General features: G+C 40.0%; 1 protein-coding gene across 2 annotated transcripts in view; it reads right to left on the reverse strand.

Moving 5' to 3' along the window:
• Nucleotides 1-25,279, reverse strand: part of TBCK (TBC1 domain containing kinase) — a 118,024-nt gene that overhangs the window by 38,261 nt on the left and 54,484 nt on the right. For both annotated transcript variants that reach the window (XM_056327846.1, XM_056327849.1), the window contains exons 21-22: nt 18,316-18,352; nt 16,765-16,926 (exon numbers count right to left, since the gene is read on the reverse strand). In XM_056327846.1, coding sequence (XP_056183821.1) covers nt 16,765-16,926; nt 18,316-18,352 — 199 coding nt within the window. The remainder of the gene's footprint in view (nt 1-16,764; nt 16,927-18,315; nt 18,353-25,279) is intronic.

Genomic DNA, 25,279 nt, shown 5'->3' on the forward strand with positions numbered 1-25,279 from the left:
GAACACCAGTTTAAATGCAATACACCTGTGACAAAAGCACATAGAATTTTTTATTTTTACAGCAAAACCGGACATGCATATGTTGTTCACAACAAGCGAAAGCAAGTAATGGAGGAAAATATAACACAAACTTTTTTTCTTGATGAAAATGTACACAGACCAAGTCTTTGTGTGCAGTTAATCAGTTCCAGAGCCCCTTCCTTGGGTAACAGGACACCAGTTAAGAAATTTGGCCAAAATAAACTGCTTCCGCATTTTGGAAAAAGCTCAGAATTATGTGCTTGGTTTGACCCCTCCATCACAAATGCCCTGCCAGGCAACATCAGCTTTCATCACACAGCCACATAAATAGACCAGAAAACCTCTGTGCTATAAAAGCTGGGAAGCTGAATAGGTCCTTCAGTTTGATCTCATGATTCCTGCTCTCAGAATAAATAGAGGTGAAAGGTCATATACCTTTTATTTTCTGATGACATACAGTAAGACATTAATAAGCCTAGATATTTACAAGGACAAATCTAGGAAGAGAAGTGACACTTCTTCTGTCCAACATCTCTATCTGTTGCTGCTAGAAGGTTGCTATAAATGGAAAGGTCAATGCAAAATTATTCTATGTAATTTATTTCATCCATTATAGGATAGTTGTGTTATTTCATTGTTTTGTGGATATTAATTTACTCTTATTTACACACATCACTATCCCTTTCAGTGCATCTTGGGCAAAATTTCAAAGGCCACAAATGTTAGTCATTAATTTTAAAATCCTTCAGCTAATACAACAGAATCCTTTGTTCTTTCTACACGGATGCAAAGTGTGCATCTTTCAAGAGCTGCTGGGAGGACAGGTGCTGTTAATCCAGGAGCCATCATACTTTTTATGTAATACAGCAAATGTACAGAAGCTGCACTTGGCTAGAAAAAAACAATTGGATGCAGAAGCAAAGGAACAAACAATAGCACTGTCTTCAGACAGATTTCAAGTTGCATGGCTGTAATAAGGATCAAAAATTTCAATGCTGCAGTGACAGGTGACCTTGTCTGACACATTACTCTACAATTCTTTCAGTATCTTGGAATAAAAGATTTCTCTAGACAGTTCCCCACAGCCAATATAGTTTACTACATCTGGATGACATTGCTGTTTTCAGCATACATGCAGCAGTTATCTTGCTGTTGGAAAGGAAAAGCAACAATTTAAACTACTCTTGAGCCTGAATGCCCACAAGCAGCAGTTAGCGCATCAAAAATTAAATGGTCCAGGCCCTTCCTTGGTAAAAGCACATCAACCATTTGTACCAGGGTTCAGAAATGCTGGGAAAAGAATAACTTTTGTTTGTATGTAATGAAACCAAATACAATGTCCAAAGAGCAGTAGTAGTTTGTGGTCTCTTGCCTTCATCCATAAATGAGATGTCTGAGGACTGAGAAATTAAGAATGCATCCAGATGAAAAGTTCTGTAGCAGAGGGTGTTATGAAGATACAATTCAAGTAGAAAGGGCGTATCTATGTGAGAACAACAGTAGGTGTGTTTGCAGCCTGTACATAAACAAGAGAAGCTGAGAGAGGAATTATGGGAAGTAGAACTGTCATAGTGCCTGTAGTTATGTAGCCATCTGGACCAGTTCATACAACACTTAAAGCAGGGAGCAATAGAGAGAAGCAGCAGTAAATACGGTGAGTTATTTCCTAAGACTGCATGAATCCTTTTCTTACTCATGACTGTAAAAATTGCTCTGACGCGGCAGTTTAGCAGAAAGATTTCATAAAAAATGCCTTCCTGTATGGAATCATGTTGTCCTGCACTGAAAAAGATAAGCAGGGAAGACACAGAATGACAAACGACTGTACAAAGAGTAAAGGTTTACTGCAAGTGAACTACCAAATGCCACATGCTATGTCTTACTGAGACAGACGACCAAATAGATTACAGGAAGACTTCAATGTTGGCCAAGCTCCGACAGTGAAGTGGGCTTTAAACAGTTTTATGAGGTGTGCCAGGGGTGTTTAACAGCAGACATCTCTCAAACTAAACAAAATGTTTAAGACATCTGGACTGGCCCCAACATCAGATTAGGATATTGGCCAATGACAGAAGGACAGGAATTCACACTATATAATGGAAATAGTCTGACGAAGGCTACTATGCAAAAACAGAGAGATACAAAACAATAAAGGAACAGACCAGCAGAAGACTGAAGATTATTTCATAGCTAGATGACAACCATGTATAGAAGATGCATAAAAGGGCAGGTTTACAAAACTGCAGTGATCAGCTTAGAGAAGAAACTTCTTAGAAATACACGGAGATGAAGAACTTGTGCCACCAACACAATGTCCAACAACATTCAATTTTTGAAGGAAAAGTATTTTTTTGGCTTTTCTATATTGTATTTTTTGTTAAAATCTTTCTAAAACAAACTCAATAGACATTTAGCAATCTCAAATACTAGTGAAACTTACCTCCTTTATCCTAACCCTGTGTTTCACAGAAGTAATATGCAAGTATTGAAGCTCAGTATGCATTAGTAAAAATCATGCTGTTTAAGTCTCTAGCTGGGTGGTAACTACAAGCTACTTCAGCTGTTTCCCAGACATAACAGGTATAAATTTGTAAAAAACCTCTGCCATCAGAAACTCTGACCAGACTAAATGCTTGCAAGACTGATCAGTTTCTAAAGAGCCATAATTAGAAGACCTGTGTATTAGCGTAGCCTCTTGTTAGCCTTCAGGATATTTTTAAGGCAATAATATGAATTAACTTAGAATTTCTGTTTTTGAAATAAGAGGCAAGTAACCTTGAAAAGGAGTACCTGTTACCATGAGAAAAGGATGAAAGCTTCTCATTTGACCTGTTTGTTCCTAGACCAGTAACAGAAAAACTTTGGGTAAAGCTTAATGTAGATAAGATACCTAGATCTGCCTAAAGAGTATTCTGAACCATGTAACACCCACAAACTACCCCAAAGAAAGAAACATATTATTCAAGACTGGAATGTTATTTATTTCCCACAAATACAGCAACCATAAATGGGAAGAATAATAACCATTTTGCTTATGTACCCATGCTTAAACCTGCTTTCATTTCTAAATGAAATTTCTAATAGATATGAAACATTCAGTGTTAACCGTAAGTTAAGTCTATGTTAGCATTTCACAGTGCAAAACTAGTAGGTTAAAGTATCTATCAGGCCAGCCTTGTAAAAATAAACTTTTAAATGAGTTAAAGTTTGCTGTCTAATTAACGTACTCAGAAGTCGAGGAGAAAAGTTCCCTTATTCCATGAAAAAAACTTTCTAACAGCCCCCATCTGAATTTACACATGAAAGTATTTAAGTACTACAATCCTAAATACCCTATTTTTATAACAAAAAACCTAAACTCCCATCATCTTTAAGATTTTCTAGGTTTGTGTCATTTCAGGGTTACATTCCCAGCAGACACGCTTGTGGTTTATACTCTGTCAGCTTACACAATTGCTGAATTTGTTTCCTTAGAACTACGCTATGGTATGCTATGCTGGTGAGAGGGGAAAAAAAAAAAAAAAAAAAAGTAGTGTTTTGAGGTTTTTTTTAAAGCATAAGCACTGAAAAACCAGCAAGAGGTTGTCTGGCTCCTTGCCTTACTCTCAAGCCAAATGATATGTGACTAGCCTATCTCCTACAGATGCTTGTCTAGACTTTTCAAATTTTTGCAGTGACAGAAGTTTTACCTGAAACACCCCTGATGGGTACTTAGCCCTTTACCACCATTTTCAGAATACAGACAACATTCTTCACATACTATGATAGCTTTTCCCAGTTAGGATACCTGTCCCTCCTGAACAGGTTTTACCCTTCAATGCTAACAATCCAGTTCTGAAATTTATTCCAAGCTTGCAATATCAACAAAGTGTTAGCTTTCGGTAGAAACACTACTCTAGCTCTCCATGTTTGGTTTTGATCATTTTGTTGATTTCTACTAAACTCTAGCTCTCAGTATATTAAGAACAAATAAATTTGGACAGACAGAATCAAATACATCATGCAGATTTATATAGCCAAGAGTTTAAGTTCTTTGAATATGGGAAAGTAAACCAAAGGGAACCGACAGCCATCCTGAAGTATGACAGCACTAAGGGTTCACTTAAACAGACCTTGTTTCTCAGCCCGTATTTTGAAAGAAAGATTATTCTAGCTCTCAGCCTACACTGCCATTCCAATACTATATTTAAGCAGGTAGGTGTATCTCTACTGACAGCACTGGAAATACACACCTACAAAATGTATCTTAACAGCACTGGATATACACACCTACAAAACGTATCTACAACCATTTAGAGATGTGCTGCTAATACACATTTTAATCAAGGGATTTTAATACTGCAGTGTTTGTGCAATGCATTTTAAAATCCTCCTCACTTAACAATTAGAGAACTAAAGCTTATTGAGAAGTCCATTTATACCTGTACAGGCAAACATGCACATTCAGCATAACAAAGATATAGACAGATATCCTATTAGACACCTTTCCCTGTCAGCCATATTTTTCCATAATTATAAAAGGGGAAAAACCCCCACAAACATCTAGTGCACACTCTTGCTTTCTAAGCTGTAGTCTAATCCTGAACCAATTGTTGTGGTCATAATTTTAATGAAACCAAAACCACCCCCACCCCCTACTCCCCTCAACAAAAAAACCCGACACAACCCCCCAAAAAAACCAAGAGGGAAATATTTTCCCAAGACAATTTTGTAAAGAGTAGAACAACAACAACAACAACAAAAAAGTGTAATTCACCAAATCTAGAAGCAAAGCTCAAATAAGAGTGGCCTGCTTTTTGTCCTTCCACCCCTAGAAATACTAGTATGTTTGACAGTCTACCTTCTTGTACTTTGATTTTATTCCAGTGTAAAGGTGTACAAAATCCTGTATGACTAACAGGTGGATTATTCTATTCTCTGAAGTCCCCTTTAGCTATTAAGAGTACCTACAGGTTACATCAGGAAACACAAGAAATAACCTGTGCATGACGGTGATCTTAAGACACGCACTAGGAAAGTTTTACAGAGGAACTCACGTTTTATGAACCCTTTTCATTAAATACCACCTGAGACAGACAGTCCTTTACTAAAAGATATATATTTGATTTTCTTCTGTCAATGAAAACTACAGACTAGCAAGAACACTAATACGAATAAATATAGGATTTTGGCATTTTTTTTCCCTTAGTGCGTCGCCTACCACAGCACTTCTCTTTAGTCTGAAGAGGGCAGAATCTATAAATAGAACTGTATTTTGTTCATGTCACTACAAGTGGAAATATATAATTAAAGAACTTACAGCTTCAGGTAAAATGACATCAACCTTACAATGTTTGACACTATAGAAGAGCCTTGGTGAGCAAATGTGCCTTAACAAATTGCTCTGCTTCTGTACTGAAGCCAGCTCCCAAACCAATGGCTGTAAGCCAAGAACAAAGGAAGGACAAAAAACCAACCCAACCCAAAAATGTCAAGGGGGGGGAATTAAAAATGTAAGGGGAGGGGGGAAGAAAAAAAGAGAAAATGAAGGGGGGACAAAAAGGAAGATGGAAAAAAAAAAAAAAGAAAAAAGGAAGAGGGGGAGGAAGGAAGGAAAACCCCACTTACTAACAGCTACACATTTTCTGCATCATAAATGACACTATTTAGCAACAATAATCTCCAGGAATTGTACTATGAAACACATCTGCATCTACAAAAAGCCATCTAACGTAGCAAAGATGAGGAATATGTTTTTAGACGATGTTTCCATAAATATCAACCTGACCTACATCTTTCAAGAAAACCAGAATATTTTTTTTTTTAAATTCTGTTGTCTTTTAGTATTTCAAATCCATTTTTTTTGTGTCATAGTTACAGCACCATTATCATGTGCATCACATGATAGACACCAAATTGCTGTTTTTCTTCAGCTATACGGCAAGTTGAAAAAGCAGTCCGCCTTCACTAACTCCATGATAAGTCACCTTGCAGTGTCACCTTCCATAAGGGACAGTTTTGAACTTGGGCAAGGTACAACAAAGCCACACATCAAAATTCCTTTGATAAAGTTATGAAAAATTTTCCTTTTAAAATTAGTGTTATAACTTCTATTCCACAGAGCCTTAATCTGAGCAACAGGACATTTTCAAAACTGTATGATAAAAAGTCAAACTAATAAAACCACCGTATTACCTTTGTTTGTCTACTGCTCACTGGCATATGGAAGACCTCACTATTATCTCCTTCAGCCTTTTCAAAGTTGGTGTTTTGATCTCAGATAATTTTCATTATAGAAGTCATAAAACAAATGAGAATGGGTAACAAATTCAGTGTGGGCTTGGTGGCCAGCTACTATTTCTTCCTCCTACCAAATTTTAATTAACTAAATGCTGAACCACTAGAAATTCTGGCACAATAGAAGTGTATGAATCACAGATGTGGGTAGGCAAAGAATTTTCAGGAAGAAAAACAACAGAAAATAACACACTAGCTACCTAGGGTCAGATACGTGTCTAAAGTAGAGTTCTCTGATGTGTGTAATTCCGTTGCTGTCAGCAGAAAATACTCCGTTCAAGACCTCGCTGTACAATTTTATTAGTGTAGAATTTCCCCTATTTTCTAATCTTTAATCCATTACTGAGCTGGATGTAATCCTTATAAGGATCACCATTATGGGATTCAGCATTTCTGCATGTCGCTACAATGGCAACCAATGTAACTGTTTCTCCCACGTTAGCAAATCACAGAACCATTTAGGTTGGAAAAGACCTTTGAGATAATCAAGTCCAACCATCTACCCAGGACTGCCAAGTTCATCACTAAACTATGTCTCTAAGCACCACATCTATGCATCTTTTAAATACCTCCAGGGATGGTGATTCTCCCACCTTCCTGGTTCCAATGATTGACTACCATTTCAGCAAAGAAGTTTTTCCTAACATTCAATCTAAACCTCCCCTGCTGCAACTTGAGGCCATTTGCTCGTCCTGTCATTTGTTGTCCGGAAGAAGAGACCTACTCCACCGCCAACAACCTACTTACATGTAGTTATAGAGCCCAGTAAGATCCCCCGAGTCTCCTCCCCAGTTCCCTCAACCGCTCCTCATAAGTCTTGTTCTCCAGACCCTTCACCAGCTTCATTGCCCTTCTCTGGACACACTCCAGCACCTCTACGTCCCTCTTGCCGTGAGGGGCCCAAAAGTGAACACAGGATTCAAGGTGCAGCCTCACCAGTGCCGACTACAAAGGTACAATCACTTCCCCTATCCTGCTGGCCACCCTGTTTTGGATACAAGCCAGGATGCCATTGGCCTCCTTGGCCACCTGGGCACACTGCTGGCTCATGTTCAGCCGGCTGTCAGCCAGCACCCCCAGGTCCTTTTCCCCCAGGCAGCTTTCCAGCCCCTCTTCCCCAAGCCTGTAGCGTTGTGTGGGGTGGTTGTGACCCAAGTGCAGGACCCGGCACTTCTCCTTGTTGAACCTCATACACTTGGCCTCGGCCCAGCCTGTGCAGATCCCTCTGCAGAGCCTTCCTGCCCTCAAGCAGATAAATGCTCTTCCCAACTTGGTGTAATCTGCAAACTTACTGAGGGTGCACTCTATTCCCTCATCCAGGTCATTGATAAAGACATTAAACAGGACTGGCCCCAACACTGAGCCCTGGGGTACACCATTTGTGACCGGCCAACAGCTGGACCTAAGTCCATTTACTTCAGGCTTGGTCATCCAGCCAGCTTTTAACCCAGCGTAGAGTACCCCTGTCCATGCCATGAGCAGCCAGTTTCTTCAGGAGAATGTTGTAGGAGACTGTGTCAAAGGCTTTTCTAGGGTCCAGGTAGACAACATCCACAGCCTTTCCCTCACCCCCTGGGCAGGTCATGTTGTCATAGAAGGGGATCAGGTTCATCAAGCAGGACCTGCCTTTCATAACCCCATGCTGGCTGTGCCTGATCCCCCAGCTGTCCTGCACATGCTGCGTGATGGCACTCAGGCTGGTCTGCTCCATAACCTTCCCCGGCACTGAGGCCAGGCTGACAGGCCTGTAGCTCCCTGGATCCTCCTTCCTGCCCTTGCTGTAGATGGCTGTCACACTGGCTAACCTCCAGTCTCCTGGGACCTCCCCAGTTAGGCAGGACTGTTGACAAATGATGGAGAGTGGCTTGGTGAGCTCCTCCACCAGCTCCCTCAGTACCCTCGGGTGGGTCCCATCCAGCCCCATAGACTTGTGCACACTGAAGTGGAGCAGAGGTCACTGACTGTTTCCTCCTGGGCTGTGGGGACTTCATTCTCCTCCTCATCCCTGTCCTCCAGCTCCGGGGGCTGGGTACCCAGAGGGTACTTGCTGGTCTCACTGTTAAAGACTGAAGCAAAAAAGGCATTAAGTACCTCAGCCTTTTCCTCATTCCTTGTGGCAATGTTCTCCTCCGCATCCAATAAAAGATGAAGATTATCCTTGGCCCTCCTTTTGTTTCTGATGTGTTTGTAAAAACATTTGTTGTTATCCTTTATGGCATCAGCAAGCTTAAATTCTAGCTGGGCTTTTACCTTTCTTATTTTCTCCCTGCATACCCTAATGATATCCTTATATTCCTCCTGAGTGGCCTGCCCCTTATTCCAAAAGTAGTAAATTCTTCCTCCTGCCTCACCCCTTCCCAAGTTCCAGCCAAAGCTCGCTCTTCAGACACACTAGTCTTATTCCCTGCTGGCTTGTCTTTCAGCTCATGGGGACGGCCTGCTCCTGGGCCTTTAATATTCCTTCTTGAAGAATGTGCAGCCTTCCTGGACAACCCCTTGGCCCTTCAGGACTGCCTCCCAAGGGACTCTGTCAACCAGGCTCCTAAACAGGCCAAAATTGGCCCTCCAGAAGTCTGAGGTAGTAGTTCTGCTGACCCCCCTTTCCTTACTTCTCTGAGAATTTAACCTCTCATTATTTTCTGATCGCTCTGCCCAAGACAGCCTCCAACCACCACATCACCCCCCAGTCCTTCCCTGTTTGTAAACAGCAGGTCCTGTGGGGCGTCTCCCCTGGCTGGCTCCATGACCAGCTGCAGCAGGAAGCTGCCTTCTGCACACTCCAGGAACCTCCTAGACTGTTTCTAAAGAAACTGTTCCTTGGATAATCATTTATTTTTGTGGTTGATCTTTGACTACATGTCACATCTTAAAGTTACATGCCTGTGTCTCACAAAGTAGAATTCTCTGTGTTTTCCACTTCAACCATTCTACTGTAGCTCCTCATTGCACTGGATTGCTTTTCCACAGCCAGTCTTTCTGGACTTCCTATCTGAGGCCAAGGTTCTTCCCTTTGAAGCTCTTACTAGCCTGGAGTCAGCAAAAAGACACATTCCTGAGGGTGCACAGCATCAAAAGAATATATCTCATCTCCTCCAAAATAACAGAAGATGAGCTTGCGTGAACTAACCTAAAAGGCTTATTCAAAGGTACATTTTTTCTCATATCTAGGCTTAGTGTTTCCCTATTCTCAAACAGCATCTGTCCCCATCTTTTTTTGTTAGCTGCCCTATCCCTTCTCAAGGCCGTAATTAATCTCTGTATGTCAGTGATGATATTGGCATGGATCTCTGGAGGAAGGTGTTTGCCAGGCCCTATACTGCACCCATTCCAGGTGGGAGTGAATTGGTCTGCGGGTTCCTTCAACTGTTTGCAAAGAGCTGTGCATATCTGGATCTTTCCTTCATGGGTTTGTTTCTAACAAAAGGTGCTGGCGACTTTGTACTATTTGTAATGAACTCAGTAATCAAGCCAAGCTACAGTAATCATATATTTTTGAGTTATATAATGTACATTATCACACAAACTTATGGCAGAATGCTAAAAGACTGAGCTATAAGCAAAACTGCAAGTTTTAAAGTAAAGTCACTTATACATTTGGCCCTGAATGAATGAAAGAGCCTTCTGGGCTGCAAATTTGCTGACATCTAAGAGGAAGACGTACCCAAACTGTCCTAGTACAAGTCAGTACTGGTCTGAAAGCAGGTTCCTTGAGTCCTCCAGGACTCGCATCATAGTGGTGCCACTCTGACCATCCTCATTTTCCTGCCACAGTCTCCTGCTACTTGTCAGACTTAGGCAAAGGAAAAACAAAGGGAATGCATAATGCATTTGCTCTCTCTGCATCACCCAAATGAGATGAGATTTAGTAAGTCTCAAAACTACACATAAAAATCAGCAATGACTGCAGGGCTGGTTTTGTTTGTCTGTCTCAAATACTACCTCTTAAATCTTAGCTCTGATATTTATATTGTTTGAATAAAGTTTATACTTAACAGAGATTCTTAAACATGAGAAAAAAAGATATGAAGAAATGAAAGAGAATACAAAACACTTTGGGGTAGTAATTTCCTAAACAATCTAATTCTATTTAACAGTTGCTTATATGTCCCATTTTTACAGCCCCATAAGGAATGAACCAAGACATTTGTTGCTACAGCAAAGGGATTTTCCACTATTCTTAATTAACCAATTATTTTATCAAATACTTCAAATATATTTCCTAATATGCTAGAACCTTGTTAAAACTATATAAAAACAATTAAAATTTCCAATAGGCCTCCTGAAAATAACAAGTAATGCCCAACTGTACTGAGTCTATTGATAAAATACGGCCAAAGCTTTGAGACAAGCATTGGAAACAGTTTTCAGAATCAAGTAATCAGCAATGGCACTGTGCCCCTCTTTTTCCTCACATCATTAACCTTTTAAAATAGTAACTGAAACTGTTACATGCTGTGAACTGGAAAAAAAGCAAAATTTTTTTACTTTTTAAACTTTTTTTTAGCTTTAAATAGACATTTTCAAAAATTGCTACTGTAAAAACAAGAATTCTTAAAAAAAAGTGTTCCGCAAGACTGCAGTAAAATAGCTTTATCAGTCTGGAAAGCAAGCCACTTTCACTGGCAGCCTGAGATAAGCCATTCCAACACACAAGAAAGCTCAAAAGCCACAGGAGTTTCAGACTGTTGAGCAACAACTGATTTTTAGATTGAAATTATCGCAAACATTTTGAACATCATAATCTCTTATTTGGGGTGACCCAGTTTCAGGTGAAGGTTGTAAATTACTTTCAGAAAATTCTCAGGCATGACGCATGATTTATGTTAACCAAAATAACAGAAGTCCTGTTTGGAAGACAGAGGTGACAAAAAGCATAAGTAGTCAATACTTCTTAACCAGAAATAAGATTCAGGTCAGAAAGAGAAGGCACAAGGCTATGATAATTATATGTGAAAAATTACTGATTACAGATGTCTCAGCTAGACCAGTAACACTTAACTTTTTAGTCACACTATAATTGTCGTCCATCCTCACTCTTTTTTCCTTAGTAGTCAGTTTATGATATACTTTGGATTAATCTCACAATATTCCGTCGTGCCACTGCTGACATCCAAAATATTGCAGACATCACCAACACAAAAAAAATAATATATATTCAGAAACACCATTTTACCAAAACATTTCCTACCAGGGTATCAGCAAAGTTGTCATAAACTATAATCAGCAAAAAGTACGTATATTATAACACACAGATTTTAGTGATTTCATTTTAATATATAAAAAGATACATATTATGAGAACTAATGTGTTCTTACATTGACCTCAGCATAAAGTATTCAACTGCCAGTAAATCAGCTGGTTCAAGATAAATTTGAATACATAATTTAGAACCACTCAAGAAAAAAAAAAAAAAAGGGGAGAAATTACCTTAGGCAAGAAAATAAGTTAAATATTAATGAAACTATATCTAACTAAGACATACAGATCATAGATGGGGGAGGAGGGAAGGTGGAGAAAGATAGTCTTTTAGTTTAGCACTCACCTTTCAGACCATCTGAAGATACACAGTTAAATTTAATAAAAGCATTTTAAATGACTCAGCATATAGACTGAAAATGAAAAAAACCCACACCATACAGAATGGCCTAATTAAATTTCTTATAACTTGAAAAATAGAGTAGCAATTGCATAGTATATACTAAACTGAAAATAGCAGAAAAGAAAAATTTAGAAATCTGGACATATGTTCAAGGGCATACAGTAAGAGACAGAATTTGTGACAACGGTATTTACTGAAATTACAGAGCTTCATCTGTGACAACTCACTGAACTTCTGACAGACTGACTTATGCAACTATGAACTTAGCCTCAGCCTGCTTACTACCATATCCTAGACTACTGCTAACCTCTGTAAACTCTACAGTAGTGGAGACTGCCACACTTAAGTTTTTAAGCTTAAATGCTCTTCCAAACTTTATTCTCTCATGCAGTTCTTCTGAAAAAGAATTACTTGGTTTAAAGGAATTCTAACAGAATCACAGAATGGTTGGGGTTGTAAGGGACCTCTGGAGATGATCTCATCCAACCGCCTGCTAAGGCAGGTTCACCTACAGCAGGTTGCACAAAGCCACGTCCAGGCAGGTCTGGAATGCCTCTGCAGAAGGAGGCTCCACAACCTCTCTGGGCAGCCTGTCCCAGTGCTCTGTCACCCCCAAAGTAAAGACCATCTTCCTTATATTAGGGGGAACCTCCTGTGTTGCAGTTTGTGCCAGTTGTCCCTTGTCCTGTTCGCTGGGCACCACTGAAAGGAGCCTAGCCCCATTCTCTTGACACTCGCCCTGAAGATATTTGTATGCATTGCTAAGATCCCCTCTCAGCCTTCTCCAAGCTAAACATGCCCAGCTCTCTCAGCTTGTCCTCATAAGGGAGATGCCCCAGTCCCCTCATCATCTTTGTAGCCCTCCGTTGGACCCTTTCCAGTAGTTCCCTGTCTCTTGAACTGGGGAGCCCAGAGCTGGACACAGCACTCCAGATGCGGCCTCGCCAAGGCAGAGCAGAGGGGGAGGATAAGCTCCCTCGACCTGCTGGCCACACTCCTCCAATGATGGTACCATTGTCCCTCTTGGCCACATGGGCACACTGCTGGCTCATGGTCACCTTGCTGTCCACCAGCACTCCCAGGTCCTTCTCCGCAGAGCTGCCTTCCAGCAGGTCAACCCCAGCCTGTACTGGTGCAGGGGGTTGTTCCTCCCCAGGTGCAGGACCCTACACTTGCCTCTGCTGAACTTCATGAGGTTCCCCTCCACCCAGCTCTCTGGCCTGTCCAGGTCTCGCTGAATGGCAGCGCAGCCCTCTGGTGTGTCAGCCACTGCTCCCACTTTTGTATCATCATCAAACTTGCTGAGGGTGCACTCAGTCCCCTCATCCAGGTCATTGATGAACAAGTTGAACAGGACTGGACCCAGCACTGACCCCTGGGAACACCGGTAGCTACAGGCCTCCAGCCAGACTCTGTGCTGCTGATCACAACCTCTGAGCTCTGCCATTCAGCCCGTTCTCAATCCACCTCACTGTCCGCTCCTCTAACCCACACCTCCTGAGCTTACCTATGAGGATGTTATGGCAGACAGTGCCAAAAGCCTTGCTGAGGTCAAGGTAGACAACATCCACCGCTCTCCTCTCGTCTACCCAGCCAGTCATTCCATCATAGAAGGCTATGAGATTGGTCAAGCATGATTTCCCCTTGGTGAATCCATGTTGACTACTCCTAATAACCTCCTTTTCCTCCACATGCTTGGAGTTGACATCCAGGATGAGCTGTTCCATCACCTTTCCAGGGATGGAGGTGAGGCTGACAGGCCTGTAGTTTCCTGAGTGCTTCTTCCTGCCCTTTTTGGCTTCCTCCAGTCCTCAGGCACCTCTCCTGTCCTCCATGACCTTTCAAAGATGATGGAGAGTTGCTTGGTAATAACATCTGCCAGCTCCCTCAGCACTCGGGGGTGCATTCCATCAGGGCCCATGGATTTGTGGGTGTCAGGTTTGCTTAAGTGAGTCTCCTCAACCACGGGAAAGAGTCTTCCTTTCTCCAGACTGTCTCTCTTGCCTCCAGGGTCTGTGAATCCTGAGGGCTGGCCTTAGTAATAAGAGTGATGCAAAGGAGGCATTCAGTAACTGCTTTCTTGTATCCTTTGTCACCAGGGCACCCACCTCATTCAGCAGCGGGCCCACATTTTCCCTAGTCATCCTTTTGCTACTGATGTACTTGAAAAAGCCCTTTTTGTTGTCCCTGATCTCCCTCACCAGATTTAATTCCAAACAGACCTTAGCCTTCCTCATCACCTCCCTGCATGTTCTGACAACTTTCCTATATTCCTCCCAAGTGGCTTGTCTCTTTTTCCACCTCCTGTAAACTTCCTTCTTCTGCCTGAGTTTTTCCAGGAGCCCCTTGCTCATCCATGCAGGCCTCCTGCCTCCTTCGCTTGATTTCTTGCTCACAGGGATACACCAACCTTGAGCTTAGAGGAAGAGATGCTGTAATATTCGCCAGCTGTCTTGGACCACTCCCACCTTCTAGAGCCCGAGCTCATGGGATTCTTCTAAATAGGTCCCTGAAGAGGCCAAAGTTAGCCCTCTTGAAGTCCAGGGCTGTAATCCTACTTACTGCCCTGCATCCTCCACACAGGATCCCAAACTCCACCATCTCATGATCACTGTAGCAAAGGCTACCCCCAGTCCTCACATCCTCAGCCAGTCCTTCTTTCTTTGTTAGTACAAAGTCCAGGAACACACCTTGCCTTGTTGGCTCCTCCCCAACCTGTGTCATCAGTGCCTTGCAGGAAGCTCCTGGACTGCGTGTGCCTCCCTGTGTTGTCTTTCCAGCAGATATCAGGATAGTTGAAATCCCCCATGAGAACTAGGGGCTATGATCACAAAGCTACTTCCAGCTATCTGTACAAGGCCTTATCAACTTCCTCTTCCCGATCAGGTGGCCTACAGTAAACGTCCACAACAGTGAAACCCACATTGGCCTGCCCCTTAATCCTTACCCATAAGCTCTCGACTCATTCTTTATCAACCGCTAGGCAGAGCTTGATGCATTCCAGTTCTCCTCTCACATAAAGAGCAACTCCACTACCTTGCCATTGCTCCCACCGTGTCTCTGTAACTGCAATGAGATCATGGCCCTGTGACCACTCAGATCTCTAATCCTTCCTGTGTATTCCCCATGCTGCACGTGTTGGTGGACAGGCATTTCAGAGAGGGAATCAAGCACACAGGTTTCCCAGGAGGTATGCAAGTGGATACACCATAGCCACGCACACACCCTTGAGGTGGCTGGCCTGCTGGTGCTTATCTTGGGAGGCAACTAAGGAACATATATCACTGCTCTGTTTGGCCTGACTTAGTCTCCAGTTGGATGTGATGGCATGAGCACTGCCACTTTGGGACCCCACTGCCAAGTCCTTCAGTTTAAAGCCTGCCTCACAAAGTTAGCCAAAGATTCACTTATCTCTTCTAGACAGGTGGATCCCATCCCTCCCTAACAGGTCATAGTCATCAAAGCACGTCCCATTGTCATAAAAGCCAAAACCCTCACGATGGCACCAGCCACAAAGCCAGAAGTTGATTTGCATATGTCTATTTCTGGCTGCACCCTTTCCTCTAACTGGTAAAATGGAAGCAAAAATAACTTGGGCACCAATATTTTTCACTTGCACCGCTATGGCTTTATAGTATTCCTGGATTCTGCCTAGATTCTAGCTTGTGGCATCATTTGTGCCCACATTAAAGCACAGCAGTGGATAACCGTCTGTCCTTCTCACAGGTTGGGGCACCGTGTCAGACCTTAACTCCTCAACACAGCACACCTCACATGACTCCCTGTCAGGCCGGCAGGTGGATGCCTTAGTGCCCCTTAGCAGAGAGTCACCCACTATGAGCACTCGTCATTTCTTAAGTATGAATTATTGAATTGCACACATGGTGTTCAAACAGAGCCCGCTGAATCTATAATTAGCCCAACAATTACCCAAAAGTTACAGTTACTTTAAGAAAGTCCACACAATGAAAACAGTGTCACCACTTAACTAAGACCTATATTATGTTAGTATAATCCTGGGTTGGAGAGGGGGAATTAATACAAGAACGTAAGTATGTTCTGGGTGCAGTAGCCTTCCAATTCATATGTTATAGAAATATTAGTCCATCACAAATGGAAACACATCTTTCAGTTGACAGGGCTTACTCAGTTCAAATGCATTCTACTGACTCACTAGAAACTTGCTCAGAAAAAAGACCCAATCTTCATGGTTAACTGCAATTTTTTTTTTTTTTTTCTTTTCAACACTTGCTTTTATGGGTAGGTCAACTATCTCCCACTGAACAAGACGACAGAACTTCTGTGCAATGATCATGTAGCCTGCAATCCAATTTTGAAGGTTCTTTTGAAAGCTTTACGTTTTGAATGGAAACCAATTTAACACAGAACAATTCCAATAGCTTCTATACTGCTTTCCCTAATCCTTTTACATTAACTGTTTCCACAGCAAAAGTTTAATTATTTTTGAAAGGAAAACAGGCTAGCACCAGCATCAAAGTGGAAAAGCACTGTTCAGAACATCACTGCATTTTTTTCACTATGAAATCGCTATCAACTGCATTGTTTCTATACATTGCATGTCTACAAAACAGTTGCTTATGAATTATTTAAAATTGTTCTAAATTTCACAAGAAAGTGCTCCAACCTTCACCTGGAAATAACAACAAGCTCACCCAATTCTTGCTGATGACAGCAAAAAGACTTCTAACTTCATCAAGCTATAGTCACACTCTGACAGTTAATTTGCCTAAATCCATGATTTCAAAACACATGTAAGATTTTCAGTATATATTCATGTGCAAGTACATACTTTCTTCAGCAACACACAGGGGAAGACAGAAAAAGGGAAGAAATAGTTTTTTCTGTACCTGGCAAGTCTGAAAAAAGGAGAATGCATTCATTGAATCCATTAGCCAGAAGACGATCCCTCAGCTGTTGAAGTATTGCAACTCCAATACAGAACGGGAAGGAGGAATTTCCAAGCAGTAATGTATCCCACAAGTGAAAAATTTTGTGCAAAGGAAAGACATCTGCACAATGAACAAGCACAATAAAAAAAAACAACTCTATAAGCATATAAGTTGATAAAAACATATACACACACACACGCACTTCTAAGGAGTTGCATATATACTTTTTTCCTCTCCAATTCTGGGGTTATTTCTTTTTTACTTGGGAGCAAAAAGGACTCAAGCTGTTTAGAAACAGATTTGCCTTCTATGCAGTTTGAATATTCTGGAAATCATCAGTGCATTCTTTCATGATTAAATACTCAGAAACACGTAGGTTTTCATATTTCAAACAAACAAAATCAGGCAATTTATTTTTCTTTTGGTATGGTGCAATTATACATTAGGATATGCATTTCATTTTTTCCAATAGTATAAAGACATTGATGAATTAATAAACTCAACTACTTAAAATTATGTAAAAAAACTTAACAAAATAGAGCAAAAACTGGCAGAATAAAGGAAAGACAAGGAGAAAGGCCTGTTAAAAATAGCAACACTTTATATATAAAGCTGAAGGTGGCTCTCCTAAAATAAGCTATCCTCCAACTAAATAGTTTTAACATTTATTGCAATTCATTGCCAAGGAAATCATCTCCTTGGTTTTCCAAAGGTACTGATTCTCATGAAAGTTTTAGAATGGACAACTTCAAGAACCAGTGCTTTACAGTCAAGATCTTCAGAAACTGCAATCAAGACTCTCACATTAAATTATTTGATATTTCATCAGAGAAATAATTCATCAGCTCTTTCCGTACTGCCACTTTTCTTTTTTTTCAAAGACTGCCAATGTTGACATGACATAAAAAAAAAAAAAAAAAAAAAATCACAGAGATCTTTGAGCAAAGATTTTTAATTGCTTTCTAGACTTTATTAACTTCATCCTCTTTCACTAAAAGCTCACCAAATTATAAAGGTCTTGTTGTTCCTAACATACATGAACATGTATCTTGGTAAAATACTGCTAGTAGAATAACAATGCGTCAAGGTGCAATAAAAAAAGCTTGTTTTCTTGGTCTTCAAAAACAAAGTTACTCTCTCTCTGACATTATTTGGGTGAGGGCAAGGGAAGGTGGTAAGGTATGGGTTGTTTTTTTCAACTATTATTGTATCTTTTTCCAGTAGATAACAGCTTCCTTTGCATACTCCCTAAATACTGTATATGTAAAATAATCCAGTTCAAATTTAGTATTTTTTTTTTAAAAGTTAATTATTATCATATCAGAGCAGTAAGTATGTGACAGGCACTGTTGAGACTTAAACCACAACACACATCCTTGCAAATTACAAGCGATCTACTGAATGATAGACACATCAAACCAGTTGGGAAGGCTTTAGCTGAAAAAGTGAGAAAAATTATGCTTAAGAAATAGAAGAACATTTAATCAGAGAAAAAGAATGCATACTCACGTGTAAACATTGTAAGAAACCATGGAATAGCATAAAGCTGCAAAAGGTGATGATGGGGGGAAGAGAATAAAAAAAAGTTTTAAAAGCTGAAGTTGTTTGTGACAAGTGACAATTATGTACTACAGTAAAGATTGTCTAGCTTGGCATGAATGTATTTAAAATGGGAAATAACTGATTGGCAGAACCACTATCACACAACTTTTAGCCCCTCTGAGAAGCTTTTTTTTCTTCCCCCCACCGCCTCCCCCCCGCCCCCCCCCCCCAGCCCCAAGGCCCCCATTCTCATCTCTTTCAAATTCCTAGTTTGTGATACTGTATTGAAAATAATAACAAACCCAACCAACACCCTCCCCAGGCTTCGGTTTGTAAAAAATAACCACCAAAGTCTTAAAGAACTCAAACCCCTGCTCTATTAAACTGTCACTGTTCTCACCTTAGTGAAAATTAGCAAAAGGTGCCTGAACAAGGGTAAACCAACTTGATTCAATATATATTTTTGACTATGGAAAGAACCTTGGTTCTATATAAATAATTTAAAGTGCAAAACACAATCTCCATTAAAAAAACCAACAACCATATCAACCTTTTTCTCCTATGTTGACTATGTTCCCATGTCAGGAAAAGCAGTAAGAACTATTTCATTCTCAACAGCATATAGTGTCAGTTACTAACAAGTTAAACATTTATGTTGTGCTACTGTGACCTTTAAAGGCAGATGTTAACTGAAGACTTTGACACTGCTTCAGTATTCCTACTACTATGAGACTATCTAAGAACTGGTGCTGCTGCAATAGCTACAGAAAACCTTTAGGTTCTGTGAACTTTCACATTCATGTCATCATAGAGAAAATTCAGTATGCTTTAGAAGAGCTAAGCATTTATATATATTTAACACCTTCAGAGTTTCTTAGTTTTCAGTGAAGTACTTAGTATGTTGAAGGCAACAGAATCTGTTCTTGAAACATCGAACTGCACCAAAAGTCCCCACAAATTAGGAATGCAAGAGCGAGACAATCATTGTTAAATTTTACTTAGTTGCACAGCTCATGTGCTCTGTTTTCCACTTCTGAAGATTTACAGTTAGACATAAAGCTTAATATATTACTTTTTAGCTCATAAAAAGTGCAAATTAGTCTTCCTATTAAGCTTTCCCTGGAAGTAAGCACATGAGAAGCAGAAAGCATAATTGATATTATGTTAATAAATTACTACTTATTCCATAAACACTTAACTGGGTTATGGCACCGACTAAATGATACTCATATTTGCCAAAAAGCTCTTTAGCACAGCTTGCTCTAGATTTTATTCCTGTATCTTCATCTGAGCATTTGATAGTATTTGAACCGTACTATTCATAAAACTATAAAAGCTGTGATGACCAACTGTTCACCACTTTCAAAATTCAGGCGGCTTTTATGAAGTTTAGTCTCCAAGACACCAACAGATTTTAAGGGTTCAAAAACCAGAACAAATCCATTGCTGTCACTATTTTAATCTTAATATACAGTCATTCTACTTGCCCGGGTATATCTGTCATGCCTTCAATAGCTGTCTCTACTGAATAACAACATACCCTGTGTTCCCTGAAATATCCTCAGCAGGGGCAGTAATCAGCTAATACCTATTTACCTGCTTGCTTGTATGCAATATCTTGCTTTCCATGCAGTAGGAAAACAAATACTTCTAATAGCCTGAGACTCCTCTTTGCTTGGAGGTACATATTAAGTGGACATCATTTTGAACTATGTTACTTCCTTGGTATTTAAAAGCAATTATTGTCTCCTTTTCATATATATGATTAAAATGTTTCACCAAAGCAGGTCCACACTTTCTCCTAATTTCACAAACACCTCTGTCTTCTATGCATCTACATTGAAATACACAAGAAAATACACAAAATTTACAACATTGAACAGATTATTAAGAGGTAACCACAAGGCAAACCACCACTTTGCTCCAAACCATTCTCACCAAACATATGAAGTGACATGAAGAGTAGGTCAAACTATTGAAGTAGAAGGTATCAGTCCAATTTTTACTGAAGGGAATTCTCCCTCTGACTTTCATAAATCTAATATTCTAAGACAAGGAGATCTTGGTAAACCTGAAGAGGTTACAATTACTATTAATGATCAGTCAAAAAAAAAGCCACAACACTGGTGGTATTATTCCACCATGCAAGTCAAACTGAAAAACTCAAACAGATAGCTTACCAAATTCGTTTAATTAAACGAATGAACTTTTAACATACTATTAGTCAATACTGCCCTCTAGCAATCACCGGCTGGGAGAGCATCGTGCAAGGCTTCTGTACCAACAAGCTGCTGTTCAAGAAAGAGGTTTTCAACCCTTCACTGCTGAACCCTGAAATGCAATGGGGTTGTATTTATTGTTCACACTTAACTCTCCGTAGCTGGGAAGCATACCTAATGTTTAATCAAAGTAGCATTTGAACTGCTGGAACAGCCTGAGAATAAGTCACCAACGCTTCACTTTTTTTAAAAGTGAGCTTGAGATCAGCAAAGGCATAATTATCATTTTGCTTCGCTAGTAAAATACAAGAACTTTTGTGCTTTTAAGCAAGGACTTAAGGACATTTCTTACACATGAAGAACACAGCAGTCCCCTAACATCAGTTTCCATTCAGACAATCTGAATAAATCCACAGGGGTTTTTGTGGGGGGTTTTTTTGTTTGTTTGTTTGGGGGTTTTTTTTGGTTTTTTTTTTTTTTTTGTTACAATTGAAATCTCTTGTCCTTAGACTTGGTTTCATTTTCCATCTTTCTTTTATCCCTAGCTAAAGTTTCCAATAGTACTCTGCTAGGACAAATTCTGCTCAGTACCTGAGCTTGGAGATGCAGTTCATTGTTTTTCAACAGGGTGAAGATGTTTACGTGTCCATAGTTTGATAGGCATATTTTGAAAATAGTGCATCTCACTTAGATGCACTTAGAGATATCTGCTCAAATACCGATGAAAGCCTTTTCCACGAGGATTTTTTTATTGCCTATTATTACTGTCTGGATTGTTTGATTATTTGACTGTTCCTCCAGAAGAAGGGAGTTTTACACACTTCTGCCTACAGAGAGTAAGATTTCAGTTGTAAATACAATAGTTCTTAAAGAAATGTAGGCTCAGGGGATTTTATATTAGAAGGGATAGCAATGTGAAAATGAATGCTAGCATTTGTTGGTGGGGATGGTAGGGAGTATCAAAAGGCATGCACAAGCTTCTCACTCAATGAAAAGTCTGTAAGAATAAAGTGGCTGTCCTGTATGATTGAGATGCACCTTATGAACATGCTAAGGCAGCTACAGTGAAGCCATATACCTTGTTGCAGGATAATGAAAATGAATTATTTAAAATTTAAGGTTTGAGTTTTCAAAACATCAAAACCACCTACATTCTTCACAAGTTCTTGTTAGTTATGCATGTATATAACAGTTTACAAAAATCTCTAGGAAAGTTCAAAAACTCTTACGTTCACACTCCACATCTCATAGACTTACAGACCGAATAGCAACAGCTTTAAGGATAAAAAATACAATAGAAATAATCATTATTCTTGCAATCTTTTATAAAAGAACCCTCACCTGACCATTTGTCATTCAATGCAGTATGTTAAACCGGTAAACTGTCTTCATCATTATTATAAAAATAATTTATAGATGGATGACAAAAAAATGTGTTACCATGCATTTTTTATGTTATTTGTTAGCATGTATTTCACACTATTTTCAGTGTTCAAGACTTCATTACGTTGGAGCCTTTCCTTCTCAAAGCTGAAGTCACACTCACAGGAATACAGGAACTGGATCAGGAATAAATGGCAACATGGGTAAAAACATTCTACCTCCACAGTGATTAGCTCCTTTGCTTCAGAAGAACAGGCTAAAAACCCTGCAATGGACAGTTGTAAGGTAAGTTTGTCCACCACGGTAACCTGCTTTCTACACACTTTAGGCATGCACTAGCTTAACTGACAACAGAAAGGATTTAGGAAAGGTATCATGTATTTCTTTCCTTATTGAATTGCCCAGTAAGATTCCCAGATATTGAAGAACTGTTAAGTAATCCAACCTTTCTTTCCAAGATTACTAAACTAAAAGACCATTTGACATACTACACAGAAAAGTGGTCAAACAAAGAAAGAAGGAAAGATCCTCAGTTAAAAGGATGATCCGCAGCTACAGGGAATCCTTTTCACCCTTGGGAGCCCCCCCCCCCTTCCTCCTTTCGCACCCCCGCCACTTCCCCCTTCCACTGTGGTCACGCTCACCAAGTAAAGTGAACCCTGGCTCCAGGTCCCCTGCACAGTGAACGTGAAAAGATTTGACCCTTAGCAGGAAGAGAAACCCCGCATTTCCCCCACAATCCTCCTTCCCCACCCCCCAAAACTTTAAGGCCCTGCTTTCTTTCTTAAAAGCAATTTAAAGGAAAATCTGTATTTTTTTATTTACATTTTATATTTTTGTATATATTGTTAGGAGGTCTGCTATTTTTAAGTGATTTTGGATTGACCAAAAGGGGGCCTTTGAAGCATATATCTCTCTTGTTACTGATCTCTGACTTTACTTGGGGTGTGACCAGGCCCAAACCATTATCTCAAAGGAGAATAAAACAAAACCTTTTGAAAAAATAAAAAACCCCTGAAACATAAAAAAAAAAAATATTTATAACTTTATTCTGAGCATTCCAGTAACCTTTTTCAATGTACTTCAGCTGTTCCATAGATTGTGGTTTGTATGAGGTGGCAAGGCCAAAGATAAAAAGTTGTTGGGGTTTTCTTTGTTGGGTTTTTTTTGTCCTGTTTATAAAGTTGTTTATTTTCCTTTTTTTTTTTTTTTTTTTTTTTTTTGGCTTGTTTAATGTATGTGTGAAACAATGTTGTCCAACAATAAACCAGAATTTTATTTTGCTGAGTCATCCTAACAACGCTGCTGCCCCAACGGCTGCTTTTTGGTTTTATTTTCACTTGTTGAGAAAAAAATTTTTTTTGCTCTCTACAGCTTTCTGAGGAGGGGAAGCCGAGAGGGATGTGCTGATCTCTTCTCCCTGGGATCCAGTGATAGGACACAGAGGAACAGTTCGAAGATGAGCCAGGGAAGGTTTAGACTGTTCATTTCTTTACAGAGAGGGTGGTCAAACACTGCAACAGGCTTCCGGGAGTGGTGGTCGATGCCCCAAGCTTGTCAGTGTTTAAAAGGCATTTCAACAATGCCCTTAACAACATGCTTTAATTTGGTCAGCCCTGAATCGGTCAGGCAGTTGGACTAGATGATAGTTGTAGGTCCTTTCCAACTGAAAGAGTCTATTCTATAAAACCCTGATCTTCCAGCTTCATGTTCTGTCTTTGTATAAATACACAGACACATACAAGGCTATATGTTGCCCAATCACATATGTAATTGCTACAGAAAGGTGCAAAGATGTTTTGATGACTGGGGATGTAAAGAGCATGCAGACTGAGTAATTTTTCAGATTAGATTCTACACACCTGCATGTACCTACACAAACAACATTTGAAGAATGATCACTTCACTCACAAGATAAAAATACCAGCAATACACCTCTTCCCCAGATTCACCACTAAGTAATTGTGTAACGGAACAGAGATGGAGTACTTCAATCACAGGATTTTTAATTCTCAGTTAGAGGAAGCCCTATTATCGACATTTCCTGCATATCGCCAAACCCAAGCTAACCTATCTACCTATGACAGCAGCTCCAACACAATGATACTAAATAACTGCAGCCAGACTTTTGACCTTTGTTAATGGCCAGCTGACAACTGTCTAGCTTCCATAATTTGCAGCTGAAAGCTCTTTAGAAAAATATATGGCTACAGTTACCCTTTCAGTAACGTTACACACTTGCTTGTTTTTCTTCAGTTCAGTTCATGGTCTGCTGTTGAAGTCCGAATTATTCAGTAAAATATAAAAGATGTTATAAAGCATTTTATAGAGTGGGAACCATTATAAACTTTGGGAGAGTGCGCAAAGAACCACCATCAGATTCATCGTATATATATCCCCCTATTGACATGTAACTCACACAGCGTACTTAATCCAGGAACCACATCAGCTAACAATATTCACAACTATTCAAGACTCAGCAGTGTTCAATATTCTGAGAGCTACGTGACCCAAAGCGAAGGAGAAGGGTGCCAGGAAACACAGTCGTTCCTGCAGCTGAGCCTGTGTTTCAGTGATGAAAGATTAATCAGGTTTTACTTTGATAGGATTAGTACTTGAGCATGAAACTCCGGTTCAGATCTCATTACTACAGTGTATATCCTTCACCTCGATGGATCCTGTGCTGTCTTGTTACAGGTGCAAAAATCACTTCTCTCACTAATCTAAAAGGCAGAATAACTTTTACTTCTAACAAAAAAAGAAAAAAAAAAGACTATTTAGAAAGGAAAACCTCTCTTCAGAGGTTAGTGTTAATTTTAGAACTAGCATCTGTATTGAGTGAAAGTTTGGTTTTTGTTTTGTTTTTGTTTTAAATATACCTCTGTTTTGCAACTATGTACTACATTACCTAATCATCTCTGACTATAAAACTTAGATAAGGCTCATATTTGACTATGCGCTGTCCAATGACTAACACAACACAACACCTAAAATATAACAAAACAGGTGATTCTAAACTATTCCAGCTTACTTGCATCTTCAGAGTTTTCACTTGAGAATTGTGACTGTACAAGCAAACACTAGGAGCTGCAGAAAGATGAGCTAACACCCAAGATGGCTTGCTACAGAGCTCTTACATAGATTAGCAGCAGAAATGGGGACCTGCAAGACGGTCAGGGAAACTACACCTCTACCTCTTCAGTGGGAACTAGTATCCTGGACAAAATACACAGACAAATTGGTTTGTTCATCCACAGCCTTTAACAAATACGTATCAAGTGCATTTACATAGTGATGTTGCAAAATTGATTCTCCTTCAGGAACTTAAA

The sequence above is a fragment of the Falco biarmicus genome, chromosome 1 (genome assembly GCF_023638135.1).
Source record: "Falco biarmicus isolate bFalBia1 chromosome 1, bFalBia1.pri, whole genome shotgun sequence".
Lineage (NCBI taxonomy): Eukaryota > Metazoa > Chordata > Aves > Falconiformes > Falconidae > Falco > Falco biarmicus.